The sequence below is a fragment of the Girardinichthys multiradiatus genome, chromosome 14 (genome assembly GCF_021462225.1).
Source record: "Girardinichthys multiradiatus isolate DD_20200921_A chromosome 14, DD_fGirMul_XY1, whole genome shotgun sequence".
Classification (NCBI taxonomy): domain Eukaryota; kingdom Metazoa; phylum Chordata; class Actinopteri; order Cyprinodontiformes; family Goodeidae; genus Girardinichthys; species Girardinichthys multiradiatus.
The window spans coordinates 30,352,003-30,378,388 of record NC_061807.1 but is presented as its reverse complement, the minus strand read 5'-3'; the positions used below and the strand labels follow the sequence as shown (position 1 = coordinate 30,378,388).

The following is a 26,386-nucleotide window of genomic DNA, read 5'->3' as shown; positions in this document are numbered from 1 at the left end:
TAGTCTGAAACTCACTTTTGATTAGCTTATCTTGTAGCCTGAAAAGTGGCACAGAGGAGTTAACCAGCTAGATAAGTCCAGATACATTTAGCAAATCTGTAAATACACCTTCATTTCACCATCTGATAATAAAATAAGTTGAATGATTTTCATTTTTCACAATCTGAAGGTGCAGCTGGGTTGACTTGGTTTTCTTCAGTGGGGACCGGATCTAACATTATCCTCTCTTCAAGCTAATCTAACTAGCTGCTAGGTGCAACTTCAACAAACTTGAGTTTGGTCACACAGATTTATACTTTGACTTATTTGTAAGTTATTTCCTCTAAATTCTAAGTCAGAAATAGAAGTTGGAACAATCCCTGGAGTTGAAATTTCCACTCGCAAAGTCAGGCGTTTTTCACCAACTGTAACCTTGAAATCCAATATGGCTGCTTTGTAGTGATAACAAATTGAATCGTCTACACTTCTGTCAACATGTATCTGAATAAATCAGCTGCACACCTAATGCGCTATAGGACTGATAGTGAATCTGTTGCTATAGTGTTTGAATCCATAAAATGCTGAGAAATACAAAGTAACTAGCTTACATTGCTAGTAGTCGATAGTCTGGCCAGAAGACAGGAAAACAGGAACTATGTCTCTGATCCAGACAGTTTAAAGATCCTTGACCTGTTTACCAGACACGGCTACGCTCGGTGGCAGGACATCCAGAACGATCCACCGTTCGCTATCGTCAACGAGCCTTTTAAGTCACAGGCAAACAAAGGAAACTTCTTGGAGATGAAGAACAAGTTTTTGGCTCGCCGTTTTAAGGTAGGTCTTTTTTATCCCTTATTGATGTTACAGACATACCACCGAATTTATCCAAATGATCTGTTCACTTCAAAAAACGTGGTTTCTAATGCCAGAAGCCTCAAATGTCCCAGCATCTTCGGTCACCTGACTGTCTTCAGTGATCGTATGACAGATGCCCGTAGACCCACACATTGACTGTGTGGTACTGCTGACCGCTGCACTTCTGGAAGAGCTCTCATCCTGTTTTTGAGCAGCTCACATGTTTCAGATCCTTCCCTCAACATCCTCATTTACTGTATCCACCACTCCTGTTGTTTCTCGTCATCTCCATTGACCAAATTATTCAAGCTTTTCTAAAATCTGATGACAACAATGCACATGAACACACAAAAAAACAGATCATTTCTCATAAAATTTACCACTGAATTACATGACCTGTGATTGGTTGTGTAACATGACTCCCTCTATTGCAACACTGCTATATATAGCCAGATTTTTCTATACTCACAACTGATTCACAGTTAAAGTCTGAATTTCTCATACAATGCCTGTAAACAAGAGCATATTTACTGACAAATTTGAGATGAAGGGTATTTTTCTGGGTTTGATTCAGATTTTTGTATATTTGTTTGATGTATACACATTTATATTTAAACAGTATGCCAAGTAATCAGGGCAAGGGCATTATTTCTAAATGAATTGGCTTTTTTATTGTATCATTTTGATGTGTCCATGTTGATCCTGGAAGCCTCTCTTCGGTAGAAATTGTACAAAGTATTCAAAAATTAATAATGTTAGGCAGTTCTGCAAAGACTGAGAGAGAGTTACTGCATATTTGTTTCTTGCTTGTTTTTTTGTTTTTTTTTCTTGCAGCATAGAGAAATTCTTCCTATTCCCGAGCACTGCAATTTCCATCAATTGTGCAGTTGTAGCCAAATGCTTTCTCCATCTTTTAATGACCCGTGTGTTGTCCGGATAGAATCGCAGAGCCTGGGTAATGATTGGTTGTTGCACTCAGGATACAGAGTTTCAGATTACAGGACAGGAATGTCAACAAGGAGGGTTTTCACTGTGGAAAGCTGAACATGAGCAGAGACATCCCCATTCTGGATTGTATCTACACTACAACTGTCTGTATTATTATTAATATTATAATTATTGTTGTTGTTTTCCCAGAGAGCTTGTCTTCTGTTTTAGTATATGTGGCAAAGAAGGAAAGAATATAAAAACTGTTCAAGTTCCAGCAAAACATCCCTTTAAAATGGAAGATTTACAATCCATCTCATTAAATACTTAAAATTTAAGATCGAGTTTTTGCAAACATTGTTGTATGTTAAGGTTTTCAAGCAAAAATATGTCTACAAACAAAACAGGTTAGTGCTCCCGCAACACTTTTTAGTATTGAGAGAACAACTAAATAACTTGATAAAATAGGCTAGTATTCTGATTACAAGATTGCTGCAGCCCATACTTACTTCCTGTCCCTCTCCATGCACCATGGAAGTAGATGGACTTGTACCAAAGCAGAAACCTTTGCAGGACCTAGAGCAAAGTGTAAAATGTATGATTTGTTTTTTTTTTAATCAAATTTCCAGCTCAAAAAATTGATAACTCACCAAATGGCATTAATTTGAAGGAAAGCAGCACTTTTTTTTTTTTTAAGATTTTATTTGCAGCCTAGTGGCCTGTATTTTTCCACAGTAGATAGACAGGAAGTGGGAATGGAGAGAGAGGGGAAGACATGTGGCAGATGTCGCCAGGGCCGGGACTCAGACCCGGGACTCAGACCCGGGACAGCCGTGTCGAGAACTAAGGCCTCCATATATGGTTTGTGCGCTTAACTCCCTACACCACCATTTTCACACCTGAAACATGTCAAATCTGACTTCTTAATACAAAAAGAACCGATCTTCATGGACTGTGTTTTCTTTCACAAAGAACCAATTTGTTCTCAGCAAGATGATTCCCAACGACCTATAAGCCGCAAACTTGGCATTGAGTAGATGAGCTGTCCTGGGTTCAAGCCCAGGCCCCGGCAACCTGTGCTGAATGTCTTCCCTGTCTCCCCACCCCATTTCCTGTCTGCTTACTTTCAGAAAATAACAGAAAAAACTAAAGGTCCACCAGTGCCACAAAAAAAAAAAATCTTTAAAAGTGTACCAATGTTCAGAACAACTTAAGAATTAACAAGACATTCAGATCGGAGCAAGATATGGAGAGTCTGATCAAACAAACAGATCATGTCATAATTTATCCCTTCTCAGTTCATCTCCAAAAACCCCGGCTTCACCCTGGGCCCAGAAGGATTGTGTTCTGTTTAAAGTCTCAGAGACTAAGGCTTTTTTGTGAATTAGTTTAGAGCCATTACATGTCTTTATTGTTATTTTATTGGCTGCGTTTGATGGTTTAAAAGACACATTTAAAAGAGAGTTTTTTCTCACAAGATTTACATTAATATACTTACTTTTTCCTGGGGCTAGATGTTGCACATTTGGCAAAATATCAATGAAGATTTCATTTAAAAGTTAGTTGGAAATTTCAGAAAAAAAAGTTGTTCCTACCCTATTTCTGTAAAAGAAATCAACATGTCTTGACATAATTTGGTGGACAGAAAAAGAGGAAGAGAGATTCTTCTCCTCAGAATGGAAGAAGTGACATATTTTCCTCCCAGAAATCTGAAACACTGAGTAAATTGGATATTTTTTTACATTTTGGGACCAAAAATAAAAATATCTTTCCTTCTAAAGCCACCTAATATCTTCATTTGTCCTCAAGGTCCGTGGGGACTTTCAGAATCAGTAAAATGTTACATATCACATCTTCATTAATCAATATCACACCCGTAAGTTAGACAATAAATCCTTCATCTAATATAAACATATATTTTTGTCGTCTCTCTATCAGGTTTGATCTTTTTTGTTTTATAAGTTTTTATATTTCAGTTTTCCTGTTTTATGATATAGTTTTATCTGAGCTCCAGGACTGTGTGTTTAAATATGTAAACAGTTGTTTTGTTGGCCTCGTCCTTGCAGTTGTTGGAGCAGGCGCTGGTGATTGAGGAGCAGTTGCGACGGGCGGCTTACTTGAACATGACCCAGGACCCGAGCCACCCGGCCATGGCGCTCAACGCTCGCTTCGCAGAGGTGGAGTGCCTGGCAGAGTCGCACCAGCACCTCAGCAAGGAGTCGCTGGCAGGGAACAAGCCAGCCAACGCTGTTCTGCACAAAGGTCAGCGACAACACTTCCTGGGGTTTAATCTAAGCAAAAAACCTTTTTCTTTGTCCAGGGTGGAATGGTTGTACAACAAACAACTTCAATTCTTCTTGAAAACAAGAATTTGTTGCTGAAGCTTTAATTTACTGTAGATTTTCTCCAATTCCTACGGGGCATATCTATAAATACAGGTTCAAACACGTAAAGAAAAGCCAAAGTTTAAACCATCTGAGCCAAACAGTCATCCTCTGATGAAAGGAAATTGATTAGGATGTTTAAGGACAACCCAGGACCACTCTCAGCTTGAGACGGGAGCGGAGGTTCACCTTCCAGCAGGACAACACTTAAGATACAGCCAGAGCTACAGTTTAGATCACAGGATATTAATTAGTTAACATGTCCCAAACTCGTCACAAGGTCGATTACCTGTGTTACACCAATAGTAGTAAAACGTTCTTACTTTGACTGTTTCCAGCAGTTCTTTATTATTTATGTAACATTTAGTCAGTCGTGCACGTACTACTTTTTAGTATTTATAAGACGAGATGTTCCAACGCTGTTTACATGCACAAAATACCGCCTAGAACAGTGTTTATCATCATTGTTATTGTTGTAACAGTGCTGTTACAGTTGCTAGCAATACGAACAAAAACAAGCAGGTAACTGGAATGCTACAACTCTGAGATGACGTAAACTCCGACATCCCAGTTCCGACTTCCGAGGTTAATGGAACGCAGCATTAGTGTGTCAACCAAGAAAAAAGTCCCGGCTTCAAAATCCACACCTTCGTGCTGAACGCAAATTAGCAGCTGCTCTCATCGACAAGCCGAATGCCTTCATCATGCTCCATGGTGGTGGCAGCATGATGTTGGGGAGGGTTGTATCAATGCCAATGGTATAGGTGTATCTTACTAAGCTGGTGAAATAAGGAAGTAGGAGGACTACCTCCTATACTTCAACTTTCCCTATAATCAACAGCAAGAGAGCTGAAACTCTTCGAGAACTGGGTGTTGAAACAGTAAAATGATATTAAGCACAGACAATAACTTGGGTGGGAACTGATAAAGCCGTCTAACATTACCGTTCTGAAATGGGTCCACCTTCAACCCTTCTGGAAATCTATGGATCAGGCCTTGAAGTCAAGTCATTACAAGGAAACCAACCAGTCTAGCTCTGTTGCAGTTTTGGTGCGCGTACTATTTACATAACCCAGTTCTTCTTTTTATGATTACAGTTCTATGTTGTGTCATCATTTCACCCTGGAGAGACAACAATTCAAACAAATCATTAAAAGACTAAATAAAGCTGACATTCGTGCTGGTGGTGACTGCATGTAAGCATCTCACCGGAACTGTGGATATTGTCAGAGACTTTCTAAGAGTCCAGGGTGGGAACTGACTTTATTATCCATGTAAAATAGGCACTGAGAAGCCTGGCCAAGTAAATTTTGGCAACTGGATTAGGAGAAAAAAAAATTGGCAGACAGATAATGACAGGCAAACAATGAAAGAGATACAGATCAACCCGTCTGTTGTGCAATCTTTCCTGGTGCCCCGACCACGTGGCTTCGCCTCCGGAAGGCTTCAGTCATGTTGAGATAACCTTTCACAGTGTTAAGTGATAGCTCTAAAAACTTCCTCACTGGCTCCCAACTGAGCCTGTTCATGTTTATGTTCCAGTATTTTTTGGTTGTTTTTATATGAACTGAGAATAATGATTAATTTCATGTAACGATGCGATGAAAGAGAGATCAAGATAATCAGCTGTAATCTCCTATGAATACAGGACCAAGAATGTGCTGCAAGTCAGTGTTTGGAGAAAAAAACAATTGTAGCTCTTTTCAAAATGACTGTTTGGGTGGTTAAGGCACAATATTTCGCTTTATTTTGGAATACTATACAGCATCAGATGAAAACTGTTATATAATAGAAACGTTTTGCTTTTTATTGCAACTGCAGTGTTAAACCAGCTTGAGGAGCTGCTCAGCGACATGAAGGCCGACGTGACCCGGCTGCCTGCCACGCTGTCCCGAGTCCCGCCCATCGCCGCCCGCCTGCAGATGTCCGAGAGAAGCATCCTCAGCCGGCTCGCCAGCAAGGGCACCGAGACGCACACGCCCCCGGTCAGCAGTGGCCTGCACACACACACACACACACACTATAACACATGGTCTCATTTACAAGCTGAAACCTGCTCCAGCCACCAGTGGAAAAGCAACAGATGAAGGGTGTTCAGTGAAAACACACTGCCTTTTATTCTGCCAACTACTTATTCAGCATTTCTTTTCAGCTTACGTAACATCTTTTTATCGTATGTTACAACCTGACCTTCTCTGTCTTCATGCAGCCCATACCTCCAGGACCCTACGCCACCCCTCAGAACTACGGGGCGCCCTTCACCCCGGCCCCACCGAGCGCCCTGCACATGGGAGGAGCCAACTACAGCCAGATGCCGCCGGGATCCTTCATATCAGGTCAGTCTTTCAGGGTATTGGTTCGTCCAAAGTGGAAAACGCACATTTGTGATGGAGCGAATAAGATACGCTTCAAAACAGCTTGCTTTTCTGAGACTCTGATAATTACAGCAGTCGGAGATAATTTAGCTAAGAAAATCCCACTGGGCGTGGTCTATGTGACAGTTTGGCAAGCTGATGATATAAGAGGGATTTATGTGTCTTTGCGTGGGGGGATTTTGCAGAACTAACTGTTGCTGCCTCAGGCGAAGGAACTGATTATATCTCAGCGCAGAGTTTGAGCTGGCGTTTGTCATAAACCCACTGCAACAGCAGACGTGGGTTCTTTAGGTTATGCTGTTTGACATTTGACTTCATGATAAGGTTGCAAATGTGACTGTAGTTGCAACAGGAAACTGATTTAGTGCTCTAAAAAACACGGAGACATAAACCGAAGTGATGTGACTGCAAAGGAGGAACGTTTAAACAAAAACACTACCTAGAATTTAAAGTTTTCAAACCTCTTGGAACTTTTCCACATTTTGTCACGTTATCACCACAAACTTTAATGTGTTTTATTTGGATTGTCTGTGATATAACACTACGTAGTACATTATAGTAAGGTGGAAATAAAATGATGCATGCTTTTGAGTTTTTGTTTTACAGAGATCTAAACAGTGTGGTCTGCATTTACTCTGAATACCTAAATAATATCCAGTGCAATCAATTCTTTTCAGAAGTTCCCTGGATTGGCAAATATAGTTCATCCGCATGTAGCTTCATCTCAGTATAACAGAAGGCCTCAGAATTTAAGCTAAAATAAGATTTTAGCTTACATTCAAAATGCGGTATGTAACACTGCACATCACCCCGAGCACACCATCCCAACAGGGAAACATGGTGGTGTCAGGGTCATGCTGTGGGATGCTTTTCTTCAGCATGGACAGGGAAGCAGGTCAGAGATGACAGGGAGAACTAAATGTTCATGAGACCTGTCCGCTGTGTTCCTTGGTTTGCAGCCTTTTAGGGACTACAAACAGCCTAAGACCAAGACTGAGGTCCACTTTCCAGCAACACTAAACTTACAACCAAAGGTACAATGGAATGGTCTAGATGGGCCAGACCTAAATCCAATTAAAATATATGATAGGAATTATCAGTAAAAAATTACGTTAGCAGACACTCTCCATCCAATCTGACTTAGCTTGAGCTGAAAGGTAGAATGGACAAAAATGTTAGTCTCTAGATGTGTTAAGCAGGTAGACATACTCCAGGAGACCTGCAGAAAAGGGCATTTCTGCACAGTATTGACTCAGGAGGCCAAATAGAAATGCACGCCACACTTTACAGTTTGATTTGTAAAACATTTTAGAAACCATGTATCATTTTCCTTACAATTTGTAATTATGCATTACTTTGTGTTGATCCGTTACATAAAATCCCAATAAAATCCATGGACGTTTGTGGCTGTAAGAAGACGAAGTTAAAGAAATGTGAATATTTCCTCTGTTTTCTCCGCCATCACAGTTCTTCTGGTGTGACTTTGACACAGTCTGCAGCCGCAGTGGTAAAATGTTTGGCAGCAGTGAGATTTGAAGAAGCGCTAATTCTGATAAAGATCCAGACTTGATTACTTGGTAACATGGACTGTTTATGCTCAATAAAACAAGGTATAAAAATGGCCCAAAATCTGCTCCGATTATAAAAGAAAACTTCTCTGGAATGTTGTCTTTGTATGGTTATGTTGTTGTGGGAAAAACACTTAGCAAAGAGAATCGAAACAACACGTTCAGACCTCCTGAGAATCCCATAAATCTTAGAGTTTGTTGTCGTTGTCGTCTTCCGCTTTATCCGGGACCGGGTCGCGGGGGCAGCAGACTCAACAGAGACGCCAGACGTCCCTCTCTCCAGACACCTCCTCCAGTTCCTCCAGGGGGAGCCCAAGGCGTTCCCAGGCCAGCCGAGAGACATAAGTCCCTCCAGCGTGTCCTGGGCCGTCCCCTGGGCCTCCTCCCGGTGGGACGTGCCTGGAACACCTCCCGAGGAAGGCGTCCAGGAGGCATCCGGTATAGATGCCCGAGCCACCTCAACTGGCTCCTCTCGATGTGGAGGAGCAGTGGCTCTACTCCGAGCCCCTCCCGGATGGCCGAGCTCCTCACCCTATCTCTAAGGGAGTGCCCGGCCACCCTACGGAGGAAGCTCATTTCAGCCGCTTGTATCCGTGATCTCGTTCTTTCGGTCATGACCCAAAGTTCATGGCCATAGGTGAGGGTAGGAACGTAGACCGACCAGTAAATTGAGAGCTTTGCTTTTCGGCTCAGTTCTCTCTTCACCACAACGGACCGGCACAGCGACCCCATTACTGTGGCAGCCGCACCGATCCGTCTGTCAATCTCCCGTTCCATCCTTCCCTCACTCGTGAACAAGACCCCTAGATACTTAAACTCCTCCACTTGAGGCAGGAACTCTCCACCAACCTGAAGAGGACAAGCCACCCTTTTCCGGTCGAGTACCATGGCCTCTTAGAGTTTGTATTTCCTTTATTTAGTGTAATATAATTATTTAGGTTTTAAATTAGCAACATAAAGAACGTCTTTGCTCTAGGAGGACTGTTTTTATATCTGTACCACTTAATCACCTTGAGCAGCTTGAGTTGTAAAAAAAAGGGGGGAAAAGGAGTTCATATCTGGAAAAAAACATCTGCAACAGAGTTTCTGATGTGGCTGCCAGATAGACACCTGAAATAGACATTACCAAAATCAAACACAAACATGTTGCACTGTTATATTAAGGCATTTTTATCTCTCGCCTGAAAACCTCAACACTCAGCTCAGCAGTTATAGGATCTAATGACAGATTGTGCAATAATAAAGCCCAGTCTGGACAGGCAGGCTTTGTTTCTCCTCTAAGGTCCGATTGTTACTAAGTTAGGCGCTTTCAAATTAAAATTGCTGAACAACCAAAGTAAAAAAAAATTTCTTTTTGTTTTGGGCTCCTATCCCACCACTTTTGCCTGTGTTCTATCACAGCATACTGTCACTTTGGGAATTTAGTTTCCCATAATTAGTTCAGCAACAGCATGTGCTCTCCAGACGCACTCTCTGCCCTGCATGTGAGTTCGTGTTTGGAAATGTTTAGATAGCAGAGATGTGGCAGAGATAACCGGTAGAACCTGATACTCCCCCAGTAGCTTTGCTCCAAAAAGAAACCACAACACCCATCTCTCTCTCCCTTTCTCTCTCTTTTTCTCTTTCTCTCTCTCTCAGAGCTGCCTCCCATTTGGTGTATCTTGATTTTTTTTGTAATTGCAGACCAAGACATCTGTCAAAGGCATTGCATTTCAGCGAGCCAGGGGCCTATCGCTGAAAATGTCATTATGCTCGGCCCGTCTGAGTCTGAGTGTGCCAAGAAAACATTCTGACTTTGTACCAAGGTATTTTCAGTGGGACGCAAACCACAGCAGGCCTGGTTGTGTAAACGTTGTGCTGTGACTTGTGAACAGGCCGAGGGCTGGGCCTGGTGTTTGGTCGCTCAGAAATAGTTGTTTCTTCGTGGTTTTTGACTCACCGGGGCCCTCGTGGCCGTAAGCTGGGCTGAGCCGTGGTGAGCCGAGCTGAGCCGCGTGCTGTCTGAAAATCTTTGGCAGATTATGAGACCACATTTACAGTCCTGATTGGGGTCGTACTGCTTCCTGACCTTTTATGATTCAGGCAGCTAGAGGGAAAACCAGCAGGCACAGGAGGGGTGGACCAGAGTTAAAATAACAATTCTCAGATGTTTGCCACCTTGTAACCTCCCTACATTAATGGCAGTTTACTGAAACAAGGTCCCACAGTCGGGTACACAGAACAGCTCCACAATTACGCATACTTAGGTACACATCTACTGCTTCAGCAGCGTTTTCTTAATGTAAGAATACACCAATTTCTCCAAGTCATGTACATGGCTGCAAAACTATTGCAAAATCATTCATAACCCTTGAACCTTTTCATATTCTGTCACACTACAGTCGCAAGCTACAGTGTTTTTTACTGGGATTTAATGTGATAGACCATAAGTGGAAAGCAAATGATAAATGGTTTTCAAATGATTATATTTGAAAGTGTGGTGTGCGTTTGTATTCAGCCTATTGAGTCAATACGTTTGCTGCAGTCACAGCTGCAAATGTTTTTTGTTTTTGACTCTAGCAGCTTTGCACATCCAGAGACTGAGGTTTTTGCCAATTCTTCTTTTCAAAATAGCTCATACTCGGTCATGTCGGATGGAGAGTTTTGGCGAACATCAGTTTTCAAGACTTGCCCAAAATTGTCTACTAGATTTTGGTGTGGCCTTTGACTAGGCCATTCTTACACATGAGTAGCCTTTGATATAAACCATTCTATTATAGCTCCAGCTTTACATTTAGGGTTGTTGTCCTGCTTGGAGGTGAGGAAGCTTTGCCCTGTATTTATCTCCATCTATCTTCCACCAACTATGTCCAGCTCCCCTGCCCCTGTTGAAGAACTGCATCCCCACAGCGTGATTCTGCCCCCATAATGTTTTACTGTGGGCAGTAGGACCATCTTCTACATGTTTGTTGTTTAACCCAAGATGTTTTATGGCAAAATACAAATGGGATGTCTTGTGGCTTTCTTTCAACAGTAATTTATTTCTTGCCACTCTTCCAAAAAGGCCACATCTGTGAGGTGCACAGCTAATCGGTAATTTGCCAGCAGATACTCTCACCTGAGTTGTGGATCTCTGCAGCTCCTCCAGAGTTACCATGTGTCAGTTTTGGTGGACAGCCATATCTTGGTAGGTTTGCAGCTATCCAAGATAGCTAGCTAAACCCTTTCCATTTTCAGATAATGAATTAAACTGTCCTCTGTGAAATGTTCAAATAACTCGTTTTCTGTGTTCTTTGGTCTTCATGAGGCTCTTAGTTCACTTATGTTCTCTAGCAAACCACTGAACCCTTCATAGAACAGCTGTGTATATCCTGAGAATACATTTAATTAATGGTGAGAATAAATTAAACTGATCACACAAGTTGTATCAACTATTAATGCGACTTCCTAAGGCAACCGATTGTTTTATTGATTTGATTTATTTAGTGGGGTTATATTAAAAAGTGTGTATAATTTTTCACCAATCTCACCATTACTTTGTGTTGGTTTGTCTTATTAAAATTGAAGTTTGGAATCATAATGAGACAAAAAGTAAAAAAAAAATCAGTGGTTATTAATTATTTTGAAAGGCGATGTATATCAGCAACATCTGGAGCTGAATTTTTGGGTAACCTGTTTTTGCCATCAGGAAGCTGTGCAGCTCTGCTAATGGACTCACATTCTAGACAAAGCTTCGTCTTTTAGAAGCATATAAATTAAAGTGATAGAGCGGAGCACACAGGAGCACCTGCCCTGCTGATACCCCCACCTTCCCACCAGCCCCAGTAGCTCCATCTCTGACCTCTGACCTCCCTGCAGAGGAGGGAGGCAAGTTAAAGAGAAGTCTCTTTGGGGATGTGTAAAGTGTGACATTATCCTGCTCCCCCTCTCACCGAGCCTCCACTACAAGTCTGCCGCTTGTCTGCCCCCACAGAAGCTGCCACTGCTGCTGCTGGGGCCACCGGGGGAGCCGCTGGTGGATCAACTACCGCCGGGGTTTTCCAGAAGACCAAGGAGCACGACGTGATGCAGCGGCAGCGGGTGGTGGACCTCTGGAAAGATGGCAAGTCAGAGGGAGCTATCGGGCTGGAGCTGCGGATGCCCAAGTCCACCGTGCACAGCATCATCGTCAAGTACCGGCTGAGCAACACGGTGGAGAACCTGCCGCGCAACGGCCGACCAAAAAAGCCCTGACGGAAGGAGAGGGGGACAAGTCTGGAATGTAGCAAAACTGAAATAAACTGGATTATAAAACATGAACGAATAAGACAAAGCTCCAAAGAAGACCTCATAGCAAAGCACTTAGGCGCTGCTGGAATGTGAGGTATATATAAAGATCGAAGAAAAATCTCAAAACACAAAAACTAAAGGCTTGAAATGGAAAATAAAAGCAGTGGCAGCACTTTGACCCACAAAAGAAAGCAGGCAACCAACTTCTTAAAGAGTGGACCAAAGATAAGCAGGGAGAAATGAAGGGTGCTGCTGAAAAAAAAAGCTTAACAAATTCTGACCGGGATGAAAGAGGACAAAAAAGGAGGCAATTTTAATGCAATCACAGGTTTTTTAGAAAAATGCAGCAAAAATGATTTTTTTAGATCTTCTCATGCAGATTTCCTGAGACTTCTCTTTCTGTTTTTCCCTTTGAGCCAAAAGATTTCCCTCCGGACCCATCCTTCATCTGCAGGCTCAGTGAACAAGCCGGTTCCCTCAATCTGACCCTGTACTCCCTCATTCCTCCACAGTCCTCTCGTCCTCCTCACACACACACACACACACACACACACATACACACCTACACACACACACACACACACACACACACACACACACACACACACAATGTATACCAGCACTTTGGATCTCTCAAACAACCTGAAAACTTAGTTCAGCTTCCTGAATGCAGAAGGATGAAACCCAAACTCAAAATAGAGGAAGATAAACTGGGCCAAGTTCATCTTGTGTAGAGTTAAGGAAAAGAAAGCAAAAGGAGCCAAGGTTGTTAAGTTTAAAGCACTTCATCCCATGGATCATCTTGTTTTAGAATTCCTAGGCTCAATCAAGCATAAATCCAGAAGCCACAGATATGGAAAACTGATTTGTTGCCTTTTTAACTGAATCAATAGCATTTCACCCAACCTGAAGGACCAATGAAATGCCTATGAAATATGTACTGTAATGCAAGTGGAACAATATTACTTTCTCTTGCACCTTTTTTTAATAGGAGATTGTCTCCTAACAGAGGATACCACTCTGCTGAAGTATCTACATTTCCTGTTCTTAGACCTCATGACAACGGAAAGGACTATTTATGAGCCGCTCTTCCTCATAGACGAAGACTGCAATCTGTCACTGAAAGAAAAAGGGAGGATCGCTTTGAAGCTCAAAGAGACATTTGTGTTCCTCGAGCTACTTTATTGTATCAGCGTGATGGATTCCACGCGGTGAAAAATGTCCCTTGATCCCAGAGAAAATAAAACACTCCTGTCTGCATTATGACTTTTTCTGAACCCAGTGTGTGTGTGTGTGTAGCAAAGCTGTGTCGAACATCTTATCTTGAGGAGAACGGCGGTATCCCTTAAATCCCTTAAAACCTAAATCAGGTGTGTGAATGTTATGACAACTGGGTGATGTTTCCCTTTAGTTTTAAAGGTTGTGTGGCCTGCAATGAGTACATAGTCGATGGTATACATTTACATTTACAACAGTTTAATTCTTATAAATGTGTGCGTTTAGGTATGGTAATTTAGGAATTTTTATAAAATCTAGTTTGTTTTGTATTTCTAAATGATGGTGCCAAGGATTCTTTCCCAGTTTGTTTTTTTCTCTTAACACAATTAGCCAAAGAAACTGTATTTTCTGCACCAATTTTAACTTAAATGTGAATGAGATAAGTTTGAAAAAAACATTAAAAGAAAGGTAAAAGGAAATAACGCTGCACTGTAGATCAGTGGAGTGCCAGAAACCAAGTCTGGAATACACTGAATATGAAAAGAAGAAATCAAGATTTTTGTTAAATTAATTAGGCATGCTTACATTGACTTGTGATATATCTGGCAGTTGTTGTCCTGCTACATTAACCTGTGTTGTATTTTAATTTTCTCCTAACATATTTAGCCAGATAAATCTGAATCAGGCCAAGCTGTAACTTAAAGATTCTACATCATAACCAATGTAGAAAGAGAATATTTCCCTTCTGGTCAATATTGGACCAGAAACCAGAAGTATTGTCACTTCACAATGCTAGCTAGAAAATGCTGACTAAGAAAGTTAGCCATACTACTTTTACAATGTAAACAATTCGTTTAGAAAAGTGATCCCACATCACTGTCCGGAAACATGGAAAGTTGGAAATGTGCAAAAAAGAGGATAATGTAAATGACATTTCTATATGCTAACTGGTCTTGAGCAAATGCATTGACATGATTATATTATTGTTTTTTTCTCTCCTCACACTTTCAACCATATAAACTCGAGCAACACCAAACTGTACTTTAAACATTAAAACAATGTTTAAGGTTTAAAAAAAATCAAGAAATTCTTTTTGCACCTTCGCTCGTTAGAGCTATTGTCTGCTGAAAATACTAGACAAGATTATAAGGCAAAAAGATGGTTAATAGTCGTGTTTCCACAGCAGTGTTAAAGAAAATTTGGAAACTTTCTTTTAATCTACTTTCGTTGTAAAAAAAAAAAGGAAAATGTGAATTAGCTTGGTTGGCATTACGGAGTCTGCAGTCAATCAATTGACTTGGATTTTATCATTGTTTTCCCCAACCTATTTAGCCAAATAAATATGAACAAAGCAAAACTGTAACTTTAGGGTAAACAGATAAATCATACATCATAACCAGCTTGAAAGGAAAGAATAAATAATTACTGCTTTTTAGTTGACCAGAAACCAGAACCGCTGCTGTTAGCTAAGACGTCTTAGCAAGGAAAGTTAGCTAACAAGTTAGCCATGTTAGCTCTATGAGGTAAGTAAGGTCAAAAATAGTTTCAACAATCGCTTTCAAGTAAAATGAGAAAAAACGTTTGATGACAGCAAGAGACGAAAACATAAAATAGCCTGGCTTATATTAACTACTTTGGAGTTAATAAATCATCATGCATTTTATCATTGTTTTTAATTTTCTCTGAACATATTTAGCCAAACTTTTGCCAAATTTCATCATAAAGCAGAAAAGACAAAAAGCTGTAAACACAAATATATATGAGGCATATTTACATTAATTGGTTTAGTGCCAATAAGTTACCTGTGTTGTAGCATCAGAGAGTGGTGGTATAAACTACATCTAAATTTCTTCTTAAGTACAAATACAAATGATTTTAAAAGAAAATATTTGGTTAGTAGTAAAGAGTAGTGAGTACTTGCCTTAGTAATTGTAAATACTGGGTCTGTGCATATTTGGATGATTAAATATAGCAACCTTATGATTACTAAGATTATTATCTTTATAATATATTCTGGCATAGGGCTGCACAATATCGCAATATCACTGAATGCAGATTGCAAAACCTGCCTAGACTGCAATAGTTAGCTAGTTTTTTAGGTACCATGCGTTCAGGCTCCCCATGCCTGTACTACATTTATGTTGTGACAATTGTTGTTTACTGCATCTTAAAAACTTTTTATTGGGGAAAGAGGTAATTAGGGGGACAAGTCATTAAGAAACTATAACAAAGTAGTTTAATTGAAAAATAGTACACATCAATCAAAAGCAACTTTTCAATTAAACCATGTTGAGATAAAAATCATATTTTGTTTTCTATTAGCTGGATAGATTCATCATCTCAGTTTTGTTGTGCTTGTACAGTGACATTAAAGACATTATGTTCTATCTAGGGTGCCATGAACAAAACAAACAAAAAATCTATGGTTTATGGTTTTAGTAAGACAAAGCAATTATTCATTATTTCCGCTTTCTTTCTTGTTTTCAGTGTTGAACTATGTCACAGTTTTGAAACTTATTTGGTGCCATGTCCAGGACCAGTTAAAATAAAGCACATTGACGCGTTAACGCACACTGGCGTATCAACATTTAGTCCTTAAAAGATTGTGTGCTTTTACCCTCAACTTTAATACATTCAAACATATGTAAAAACTATTCAAGTCAAGGATTCATCAAATGTTCTTTTTTCTTTTTAGTTGGATATTTATTGTGAAACCAGCAAGATAGCACTTTAAAATTCCTGATAGGTTGACAACTGCAAGACATGTCTGATTCCTGATTAAAACTTTTACCCAGAATGCACTCATGCAAGGCTTTATAGAAGCAAATCTACAGCATTTCCTGCCAAGAAGACAACATTTTCTTGATCAGATAGTATTCAGCATCTACAGGGGAGAGACACCCCCAAGACTAAGGCCAGGCTTTTTTTAACAGCCGTTTTGAACTTTAAATAATCCAATTAGAGCAGTTTAGAGTTTCAGGTCTTGGAGAGATGACTAATGGCCATGCTTGGAGTTTAAGAGCTCTTAAGAGCTGCTCTGTTCTCTTACTTGATGTGAGGTCTTTCTTAGGTTTGCTGCAAAAATCACTGCCAACTTAATTTTGGGTTAGAAAACATTATCCGCTGCTACTGGGAAGCTAATGTACAGGCAGACCATAGGAATGTTGACCAAAAAGTGATTGTATGACAATTTAAGTCACAAAGGGAATATTCTTTGTTTTATGCTCCACGATAATGACAAAATTGCAGTCATTTATGAAAACTAATTGCTTCTATCAAGTTCCTGTCTTGTTTTATTACACTTCTTGTGGCTGATTGACCTACTGCTGGGTGGAGAGAAAGGGAAAATTAAATCTTTGGTTCCTCTGATCTTCAATGCCAGCTGCAATACTGTCAATCAGAGCATGTTCTTGCATCATCTTAAGTCTAGTTTTGGTATTGCTGATTGATTGCATTCATACACCTTAAACAGAATGGTTGCTATCACTCTAAAACAAGCCTAGTGGCTCAAATGAATTGGGGTGTACCACAGGGATCAATCCTTGGTCCTCTGTTTTCCAGTTACATGCTACCTCTTAGATACTATTTTTTTCTAGTGCTGACCACAATGTTTTTATATCCACCAGCCAAGACATTCAGGGGCTTTTTCTGCAAAATAACAGGACTTCTATTTTAACATTTTTATTAATTGTATTATCTGTCTACAACTCTTCTGTAGATAGACAATCTCAAACACTTTTTGAGCATTCTTGATTTCTGGACAGATCTACTGTTCTCAGTTAAGTATTTGTTTTTTTCCGTCATGCTCTATATTTGAATTGCCTTGTTCTTTTTGTTCCACATCTGTGCCTCTGCAGTATTTTCTCCTGTTGTGCACCTCTTGCTTTTTTACCCAGTCTTTACCTTGATTTTTTTCGGCCTCTTATCAGATTTTGTCTGCTCCAACCACAAACACACACACATTCACACACACTCAGTTGTTTCTCTCTGTATCCTCTCTCGGCCTCTGGTGGCAAAATGCCATACTTTTTCCCACAACTGCTCCCCACTGAAGTACAGACACTCGCATACACACAGTTTCACCTTATTTAACATCTTCAGCTCAATACAAACCTTATCACGACTTTGATCAGCAAGGGGGTGCTACGACCCATTGACTTTTCCCATGGTGTAAGTGAGAGCCATCCTCCATTGGTCGTTTCCCGCATTTTATTTTGAATCAAGCTCTAAACTTGCCATTTTGCTCCTAGAGCGCTTTCATCAAAACTCACCAATGTGGGAAACACAGACCCTCTGCTGGCTAGCTGTGCTGTCGTGCAGAAAGATGTTAGTTATCATCCATGTGTTTCTGTGTCCTTATGTGCATAAAAAAGATGTGTTTACTCATTGCTGGCCTCACTTTCTTCCAGTTAACAGTCATGTATTTCTAGGTTTTGTCCTTATTGCCAACATTGTACTGTATATATTATATGAAACATTGATGTACTGTAATATGCAAGTTTTTGTAATAAATACTATAACAATGTACACTTGGAATGCTGCTTATTGTTGCAAAAACAATGTGGTTAGCATGTATAAGTGCACTTATTGTCGTATTTTCAAACATAATGCCTTGGTTGAGTTAGCATCAGTAAACAAAGCAAAGATTGTAATTGTTAAAAAAAAAGACCTCCAACTCAGGCCACGTTTACCACAAGCCTTGTTCTACAAAATGTAATCTTTGCATCTTGCTCAACTACAAATATTTCTGTGCGCCTTGATAAACATCTCGGAACAGATTACTGGTTTTTTTCAATAATTATTCCTGATTTGCTGACATTTTTTTCTAGCAAGCATGTATACTGGTTTAAAATCATTCCTCCTTTCATGTCCCCAACAGCTCAGATGTTCACTTTCAAACTAGACATTTATTTTCAAAATAAAACTTAAATTCCCTCAATTAGGAACAGTTAATTTTGTTACTTTTGTCCTTGTTAAATTTATTTATTTTTTCATTTTCTTAGCTGTCATCTTACCCATTATGCATGTGATCTGTGTCTATGTACACTACACACAGAAGTTAGGGATATTTTGGGTGAAACTTATGGAAATCATAAAAGGTTCACACTGCAGCGTTATTATTTAATGAAAGTAGGGTATTTGAGTAGAAGCATGCAGTGGTGATTTTCACATCTTAAACAATTTATTGAAACAAAAGCCAATAACAGTGGTGGGTATACCATAACAAAAAATGCCAGTGTCTCAGTAACGTCTCACGTGCGCTTGAACATCAAGTACAGCTTGACAACGACATGTCAAGCTGTTCACAAGTCGACTTATTGTCTGCTGAGGCATTGCATCCCACTGTTCTTGAAGGGTGGTCCTCTGGTCATTGAGGTTCTGGGGTACAGAGTTACAAGCCTTTAGATGGCGACTTTGCTGATCCCATAGGTTTTCTCAGGGATTCGGATCTGGAGAAATGCAGGTCACTCCATCCCAGTTACCCCAGTCTCCAGCAGCCATTCACTAATGATGCAACCTCGATGAGCTGGAGCATTGTCTTTCATGAAGATGAAATTAGGTCTGTGTTGTTCATGCAGGGGCCCAATCACTGGATTAATGATGTTTTTCAGGTAGTATGAGCTTCTCACTTTACTATTTACAATGTGTAGAGCAGTTCTGTATTGACCAGACAGACCTACTTACACTGTAACACCAGCTCCACCATAAAGTCTTGTCTGGTTACAACAATGGCTGATGTATAGCGCTCTCCTTGACATCTCCAACATCGTAGGCAGCCATCATTCCTGCTCAACGAGAATCGACTTTCATCAGAGAACAGCAGTGACGCCCACTGGAGCCTCTTCCAGCTTATATGCTCCCTCGCCCATGCAGGACAATGATGCCTGTGTCTGGTTGTGTGGTCAGTGCCCTTGCAGGTCAATTAGAACGCAGATCACGCTGATGTAAACAATTTTGAATTTAGTGTTGTTGATTTCAATCTTGGGTGTTTACACTCATTTCCCACTTTATTAGGTAGTAAAAGTAGCAGTAAAATCTTGCTAGTAAAATGTTGAACCTCCTCAACAAGGTGTTAGAAACATTCTTTAGAGAATTTTGGTCCATATTGACATTAGAGCATCACACAGTTCTTGCACATTTGTCAGCTGCCGATCCACCATGTCATCTATCACTCTACCGTATCACCCTGAAAAGATGAAAAGATGCTTGAATTCATGCTTTAATGTTCTTTACACTGAATTATGACTCTTCCAATCCACCACAAATCGAGACTCACTGGGCAAGGTAAATGTTTTTTCATCTATTTCTGTCCAATTTTGATTAGCTTGTGTGAATTGTACCAGTTAGACCAGTCTGTCCATACTAGTCCAGCATCAACAAGGCATTTTCATCCACACAACTGCAACCCACTTGATATTTTCTCTTTCTTTGGACCATTCCCCGTTAACCTGAAAGACTGGTATGCATGAAAATCCCAGCAGATCAATAGTTTCTGAAATACTCAGACAGAACCGTCTGGTAGCACCATCAATGTCATGTTCAAAGTCTCTTTGATCACTTTTTTTTCCCATTCTGCAGCTCAGTTGACAAACCGCAAGTCATCTTCTCAACGTCTAGAGGTCTAATTGTTGGAGTGTTTGCCATGTGCCATTCATGATGTTTTAACAATCAATTAAACTGCTTTCACAAGTCTTACCTCTTTAATTTAAGGTAGCAGTTTGCATTGAGCCTAGGTCACTGTGAAGGATGATCAAATGAAATGCATAAATTGTTGACGAAAGTCTTTGAAAATTACATTAATCACAAAAGCCTCATTTAATTAGTCACCTTTTTTCTGTGTTTTCAAAATCTACATGCTATTCAGCTAAAACATGTCTGCTGCTTGATTTAAAACAATATCAAAATCTGCAAAAAAAGGAGCTTTAAAGTGATGAATACTGTGTGCTGAGTCGTGCACTGATGTCTTTAAAAGAATAACATACAATGAAAATATATATGCCTTAATTAAAGAAACAGTGCTTGTCCTCATCTGATTTGATGGATTTTTTTTATTCTCCTCCTCTGTCCTGTGGAAGTGCAGACAGCAAAGACACTGAACCGACTGAACTGAGCTTGCGTTTTTGTTTCCCCCCGCAGTCCTGAACGGGCCTCCCATGTCTGTAAAGAAGGAACGGGAAGCAGAACTGCTGGTGAACCGACGGGAGCAGCGCAGCGGAGAGATCATCTGTATCGACGACTAGACAACACACATCCATACACATTCGCGATCGCGCACCTGAAACCCATTTCCTGCTAAAAAGGCACTTCAGTTACTCCCCTACAGAGGGACGGTTTTTGTTGTTTTTTTTTGCAGGAGTGAGTAAGCAGCATCACCGACCCACGCTCTCAGCGTTACAACTAACCGACTGAAGACAAACGTACTCAAACAGTTGATTGTAGTTTCTTCATTTGAAACAAACACTTCCAACATAACTTCAATTGCACACGTAGACCCACTCCCACTGACAAACAGTCCAGCTGACCTCCAACTTCTTGTGATCATTTTATGTCTGCCTCAAACCATTATACTCCTCATGAATGGCCCCATCAACTGGGTCTCCTCCTCCTCAAGAGATGCTTCAAACCTCCCCTATACACACACTCACACACACACAAAATAAGAAATGCTAAACCTACCCCAACCCTGAGAAACCTACTAGATCTGTCAGTAGACTGTATCCCATTCCTCTTCCTCCTAAACCTCCCACAGAAAGCTGCATGTAAAACTATACTCATCTCTACCACGACGCTCCATCCCCTGAAGCATGCTCTTATCACAACAATGCTGTCTTGTGGAAACGAAAAAAAAAAATGTTATCAAGCTGTGCCTACACTCGTTTTAATACTATTTCTAATGCTCAGAGAGAGGCTGATTCTCTGGTGTCTGAGTTTAAGCCGCTCCAAGCACTGCTCCAGCTCTTTGGTTCTTATTTACCTTTATTTTGCTCTTTTTTTTAACGGTACATGTTTAGATAAAACTCATGTGCAAAGGTATGATATTATAAATATATTCAGGACTTGTTTGAACATAAAGTATTTTCCAGCATCCTAAACTGCTTCCCTGGTTTGAGTTTATGTACAGAGCTTCGAGGTATTTTGAAGGGGGTTTCTCATAATGACACTATTTTTCAGGAGCCCTCTATGAATGTTTATAACCTTTCATAAGCAAATCAGTGTTATTAAAGCTTGTCGACCACCCTCTGCACTGCTCTTACCGTTCTGTACTGGAGTTTTTCCTGGGTTTTATTTTATTTTTTTATTTCTATTTCTTTTTACAAAAATCCTGTGACATACTTTGCATATTTAAGCAGCTCATTCGTGTTCTCTTGTATTTTTACTCTCCCAGTTATGAGCATTGTTGTTGTTGATGTTGCTGTTGTTCTCACTGTTGCTATTCGAGAAGGAGCTTCTACCAAAAGAGACGTTTCTTTGTAATTCTAAAACATGAAAAAACAGTAGTATGTGTCCTGCACAATACATAGTTCCCATTATCCCATTGTTGCAAGAGAACGCAAACGAAGAAGTTGAGCTAACTTCAGAAATGCATATATATATAATACAAGAAAGTAAACTTTACTGGCTTACTTTTTAGTTTTGGGGCTTAATTACGTCCGTCTACAGAAAATAGATCATATGTAACCCGAAATGCTTCTACCAACATCGTAGTACATTTTAGCTCCATTAGAAGTACACAATAGTTATCCCGAGAATCACAGACGGGGCTTTTATGTATTGCGTCATAAAAAAAAATGCCTTAATAAGCATAGCTGAACACATGTAAAGTCAATAAAATGCATTTCGAAACTGATGTCAACCTGTAAAATCTGGTCAGTATCGACTGTTTTAAGTCAAAACTGAAAAGATGGCCTATCATTGAATCAACTTATCCCATAAAACTTTTCCCTAGGATTTTTACGAAGTTTTATTATTTTAAAATAAATCAACCCCCAAACTAAAATGTTTAGTCAAGAACAGCAAATTAGTTCTTTATCCACTCTTCGTTGTCCTCTTTTCAGGATTTTCACTTGATTTCTGGGTATGTTGTGTCACTGTGTATGTGGTGGTGCCAATCAAATGATGAGTGGCAGTAAAAAACATGTCAATGGCGACACATCTCCTTATTTTCTCTAATTTTGTTTGTAATAAAACTGAATGAAATTATGGAAATAGTTGTTTGTATTTATTTTGAATCTATCGAACCATCTCTTGCTAGCTTGTCCTGGCTAGCTAGTGTTAGCTAGCTACGAATATCTGTCACATGAATATGACCTTTGATACATATTATATACAGGTCCTTCTCAAAATATTAGCATATTGTGATAAAGTTCATTATTTTCCATAATGTCATGATGAAAATTTAACATTCATATATTTTAGATTCATTGCACACTAACTGAAATATTTCAGGTCTTTTATTGTCTTAATACGGATGATTTTGGCATACAGCTCATGAAAACCCAAAATTCCTATCTCACAAAATTAGCATATTTCATCCGACCAATAAAAGAAAAGTGTTTTTAATACAAAAAATGTCAACCTTCAAATAATCATGTACAGTTATGCACTCAATACTTGGTCGGGAATCCTTTGGCAGAAATGACTGCTTCAATGCGGCGTGGCATGGAGGCAATCAGCCTGTGGCACTGCTGAGGTCTTATGAAGGCCCAGGATGCTTCGATAGCGGCCTTTAGCTCATCCAGAGTGTTGGGTCTTGAGTCTCTCAACGTTCTCTTCACAATATCCCACAGATTCTCTATGGGGTTCAGGTCAGGAGAGTTGGCAGGCCAATTGAGCAGTGATACCATGGTCAGTAAACCATTTACCAGTGGTTTTGGCACTGTGAGCAGGTGTCAGGTCGTGCTGAAAAATGAAATCTTCATCTCCATAAAGCTTTTCAGCAGATGGAAGCATGAAGTGCTCCAAAATCTCCTGATAGCTAGCTGCATTGACACCTGCCCTTGATAAAACACAGTGGACCAACACCAGCAGCTGACACGGCACCCCAGACCATCACTGACTGTGGGTACTTGACACTGGACTTCTGGCATTTTGGCATTTCCTTCTCCCCAGTCTTCCTCCAGACTCTGGCACCTTGATTTCTGAATGACATGCAGAATTTGCTTTCATCCGAAAAAAGTACTTTGGACCACTGAGCAACAGTCCAGTGCTGCTTCTCTGTAGCCCAGGTCAGGCGCTTCTGCCGCTGTTTCTGGTTCAAAAGTGGCTTGACCTGGGGAATGCGGCACCTGTAGCCCATTTCCTGCACACACCTGTGCACGGTGGCTCTGGATGTTTCTACTCCAGACTCAGTCCACTGCTTCCAGCAGGTCCCCCAAGGTCTGGAATCGGCCCTTCTCCACAATCTTCCTCAGGGTCCGGTCACCTCTTCTCGTTGTGCAGCGTTTTCTGCCACACTTTTTCCTTCCCACAGACTTCCCACTGAGGTGCCTTGATACAGCACTCTGGGAACAGCCTATTCGTTCAGAAATTTCTTTCTGTGTCTTACCCTCTTGCTTGAGGGTGTCAATAGTGGCCTTCTGGACAGCAGTCAGGTCGGCAGTCTTACCCATGATTGGGGTTTTGAGTGATGAACCAGGCTGGGAGTTTTAAAGGCCTCAGGAATCTTTTGCAGGTGTTTAGAGTTAACTCGTTGATTCAGATGATTAGGTTCATAGCTCATTTAGAGACCCTTTTAATGATATGCTAATTTTGTGAGATAGGAATTTTGGGTTTTCATGAGCTGTATGCCAAAATCATCCGTATTAAGACAATAAAAGACCTGAAATATTTCAGTTAGTGTGCAATGAATCTAAAATATATGAATGTTAAATTTTCATCATGACATTATGGAAAATAATGAACTTTATCACAATATGCTAATATTTTGAGAAGGACCAGTATATATAGTAGTTAGGTCCCATGTTGATTTTCTTAAAATAATTAAATTCTAAATAAAATCATAGTTCATGAAATCTTTAATAAAGCAAACTTCACACCCCTTTCTCTCTTGGGTTCACCGATCCTTATTGAGACTAAAGACTGTTAGCACACAGCCTTTTTCAGCAGCGGTCTATGGGAAATGTGCCGAAAGAACAGAATTTGCTGGGTTTAAAGCTATTTTCATAATGTTTACACTGCAATTTGTCATTGCAAAGTGGCTGTGATTTGTTATGTTATATGATACTTGTTTAACACAATTGTTGGAGACCAACAGGATTTTTTATGTGAATAATCAAAGATTTCTGATTATATAGGGAAAAATAAATAGCTATGCTGTGTTAATACCAATGAACTCAAACTAATGATGTTGAGAAATTGACAGGTTCCAAATACCAGATGGTGTCGGCCCAAAACATTAAGGTGTCATGCTAGAAGGCTGAGGACGCACAGGGAATTTATTTTTATTAGCATCAATATGAGTCCAAGAATATATCCATATCACCAAAACAAGGACTGTTTGAGGGAAAAATAAAAATTTTGGCATGGCAGAGCTGGAGTCCAGAACTAAATCCGACAGAAGATATGTTGGATCACCTGAACATGGCTGTGATAAAAAAATCTCCTCATAACCTTATAGATTTAAAAATCTTTTGCAAGAAAGATTAGGGAAATTTTACTGTGTAAAGATGACTGACCAAATAAGACTGAATGCTCAGACTGAATCAAAAGATGCTTCAACAAAGTTCTAAGGGTTATGCAACAAAGGTGTTGAACCGTTTTTCTCCTAATAGAGGGGTTTGTTTTTCAGTTGAATTGTTTTTTATACAAGTTTTGAAATACGTTATCATGGCCTTAATCCGTGACAAATGAAAATTATCGTCTAATCTTTCTAAATTGAAGTCTTTCAGATGTTATCCCACTGCAATAACCTTGATTTTCTTTTTTAATGTTCAGGTAACCCGGAGAAAGCATATGAATGTGTCCCTCGTGATGTCCTGTGGGGGGTGCTCCAGGAGTATGGAATCGGAGGCCCTTTACTAGGGGCCCTCCGGTCTCTGTACAAGCGGAGCAGGAGTTTGGTCTGCATTGCCGGCACTAAGTCGGATGTTGGACTCCGGCAGGGCTGCCCTTTGTCACCGGTCCTGTTCATAACTTTTATAGACAGGATTTCTAGGCGCAGCCAAGAGCCAGAGGGGGTCTGGTTTGGGGACCAGTGGATTTTGTCTCTTCTTTTTGCAGATGACGTGGTCCTGCTGGCCCCCTCTAGCCAAGACCTACTGCATGAGCTGGGGCGGTTTGCAGCTGAGTGTGACTCGGCTGGGATGAGGATCATGCTCCTTCTAGTCCGAGACCATGGTACTCGACAGGAAAAGGGTGGCTTGTCCTCTTCAGGTTGGAGGGGAGTTCCTGCCTCAAGTGGAGGAGTTTAAGTATCTCGGGGTCTTGTTCACGAGTGAGGGAAGAATGGAGCGGGAGATTGACAGACGGATCGGTGCGGCTGCCGCAGTAATGGGGGCGCTGTGCCGGTCCGTTGTGGTGAAGAGAGAGCTGAGCCGAAAAGCAAAGCTCTCAATTTACTGGTCGGTCTACGTTCCTACCCTCACCTATGGCCATGAACTTTGGGTCATGACCGAAAGAACGAGATCCCGGATACAAGCGGCTGAAATGAGCATCCTCCGTAGGGTGGCCGGGCACTCCCTTAGAGATAGGGTGAGGAGCTCGGCCATCCGGGAGGGGCTCGGAGTAGAGCCGCTGCTCCTCCACATCGAGAGGAGACAGTTGAGGTGGCTCGGGCATCTATACCAGATGCCTCCTGGACGCCTTCCTCGGGAGGTGTTCCAGGCACGTCCCA

At 40.6% G+C, this 26,386-nt stretch overlaps 1 protein-coding gene across 6 annotated transcripts in view; it reads left to right on the top strand.

Annotated features, from left to right (window-relative positions):
* Positions 1-22,755, top strand: part of chd3 (chromodomain helicase DNA binding protein 3) — a 55,781-nt gene extending 33,026 nt beyond the window's left edge. For 3 of the 6 annotated variants that reach the window (XM_047386999.1, XM_047386997.1, XM_047386996.1), the window contains exons 36-40: positions 681-813; positions 3,828-4,023; positions 5,967-6,130; positions 6,355-6,481; positions 12,041-18,081. In XM_047386999.1, the coding sequence (XP_047242955.1) occupies positions 681-813; positions 3,828-4,023; positions 5,967-6,130; positions 6,355-6,481; positions 12,041-12,300 (880 nt within the window). In that variant the 3' untranslated portion in view covers positions 12,301-18,081. Of the gene's footprint in view, positions 1-680; positions 814-3,827; positions 4,024-5,966; positions 6,131-6,354; positions 6,482-7,987; positions 8,137-11,101; positions 11,268-12,040; positions 18,082-20,691 lie in introns of those variants that run through there. The other 3 variants (XM_047387000.1, XM_047387001.1, XM_047387002.1) reach the window with 3 other exon arrangements.
* Positions 22,756-26,386: the final 3,631 nt, after the last annotated feature.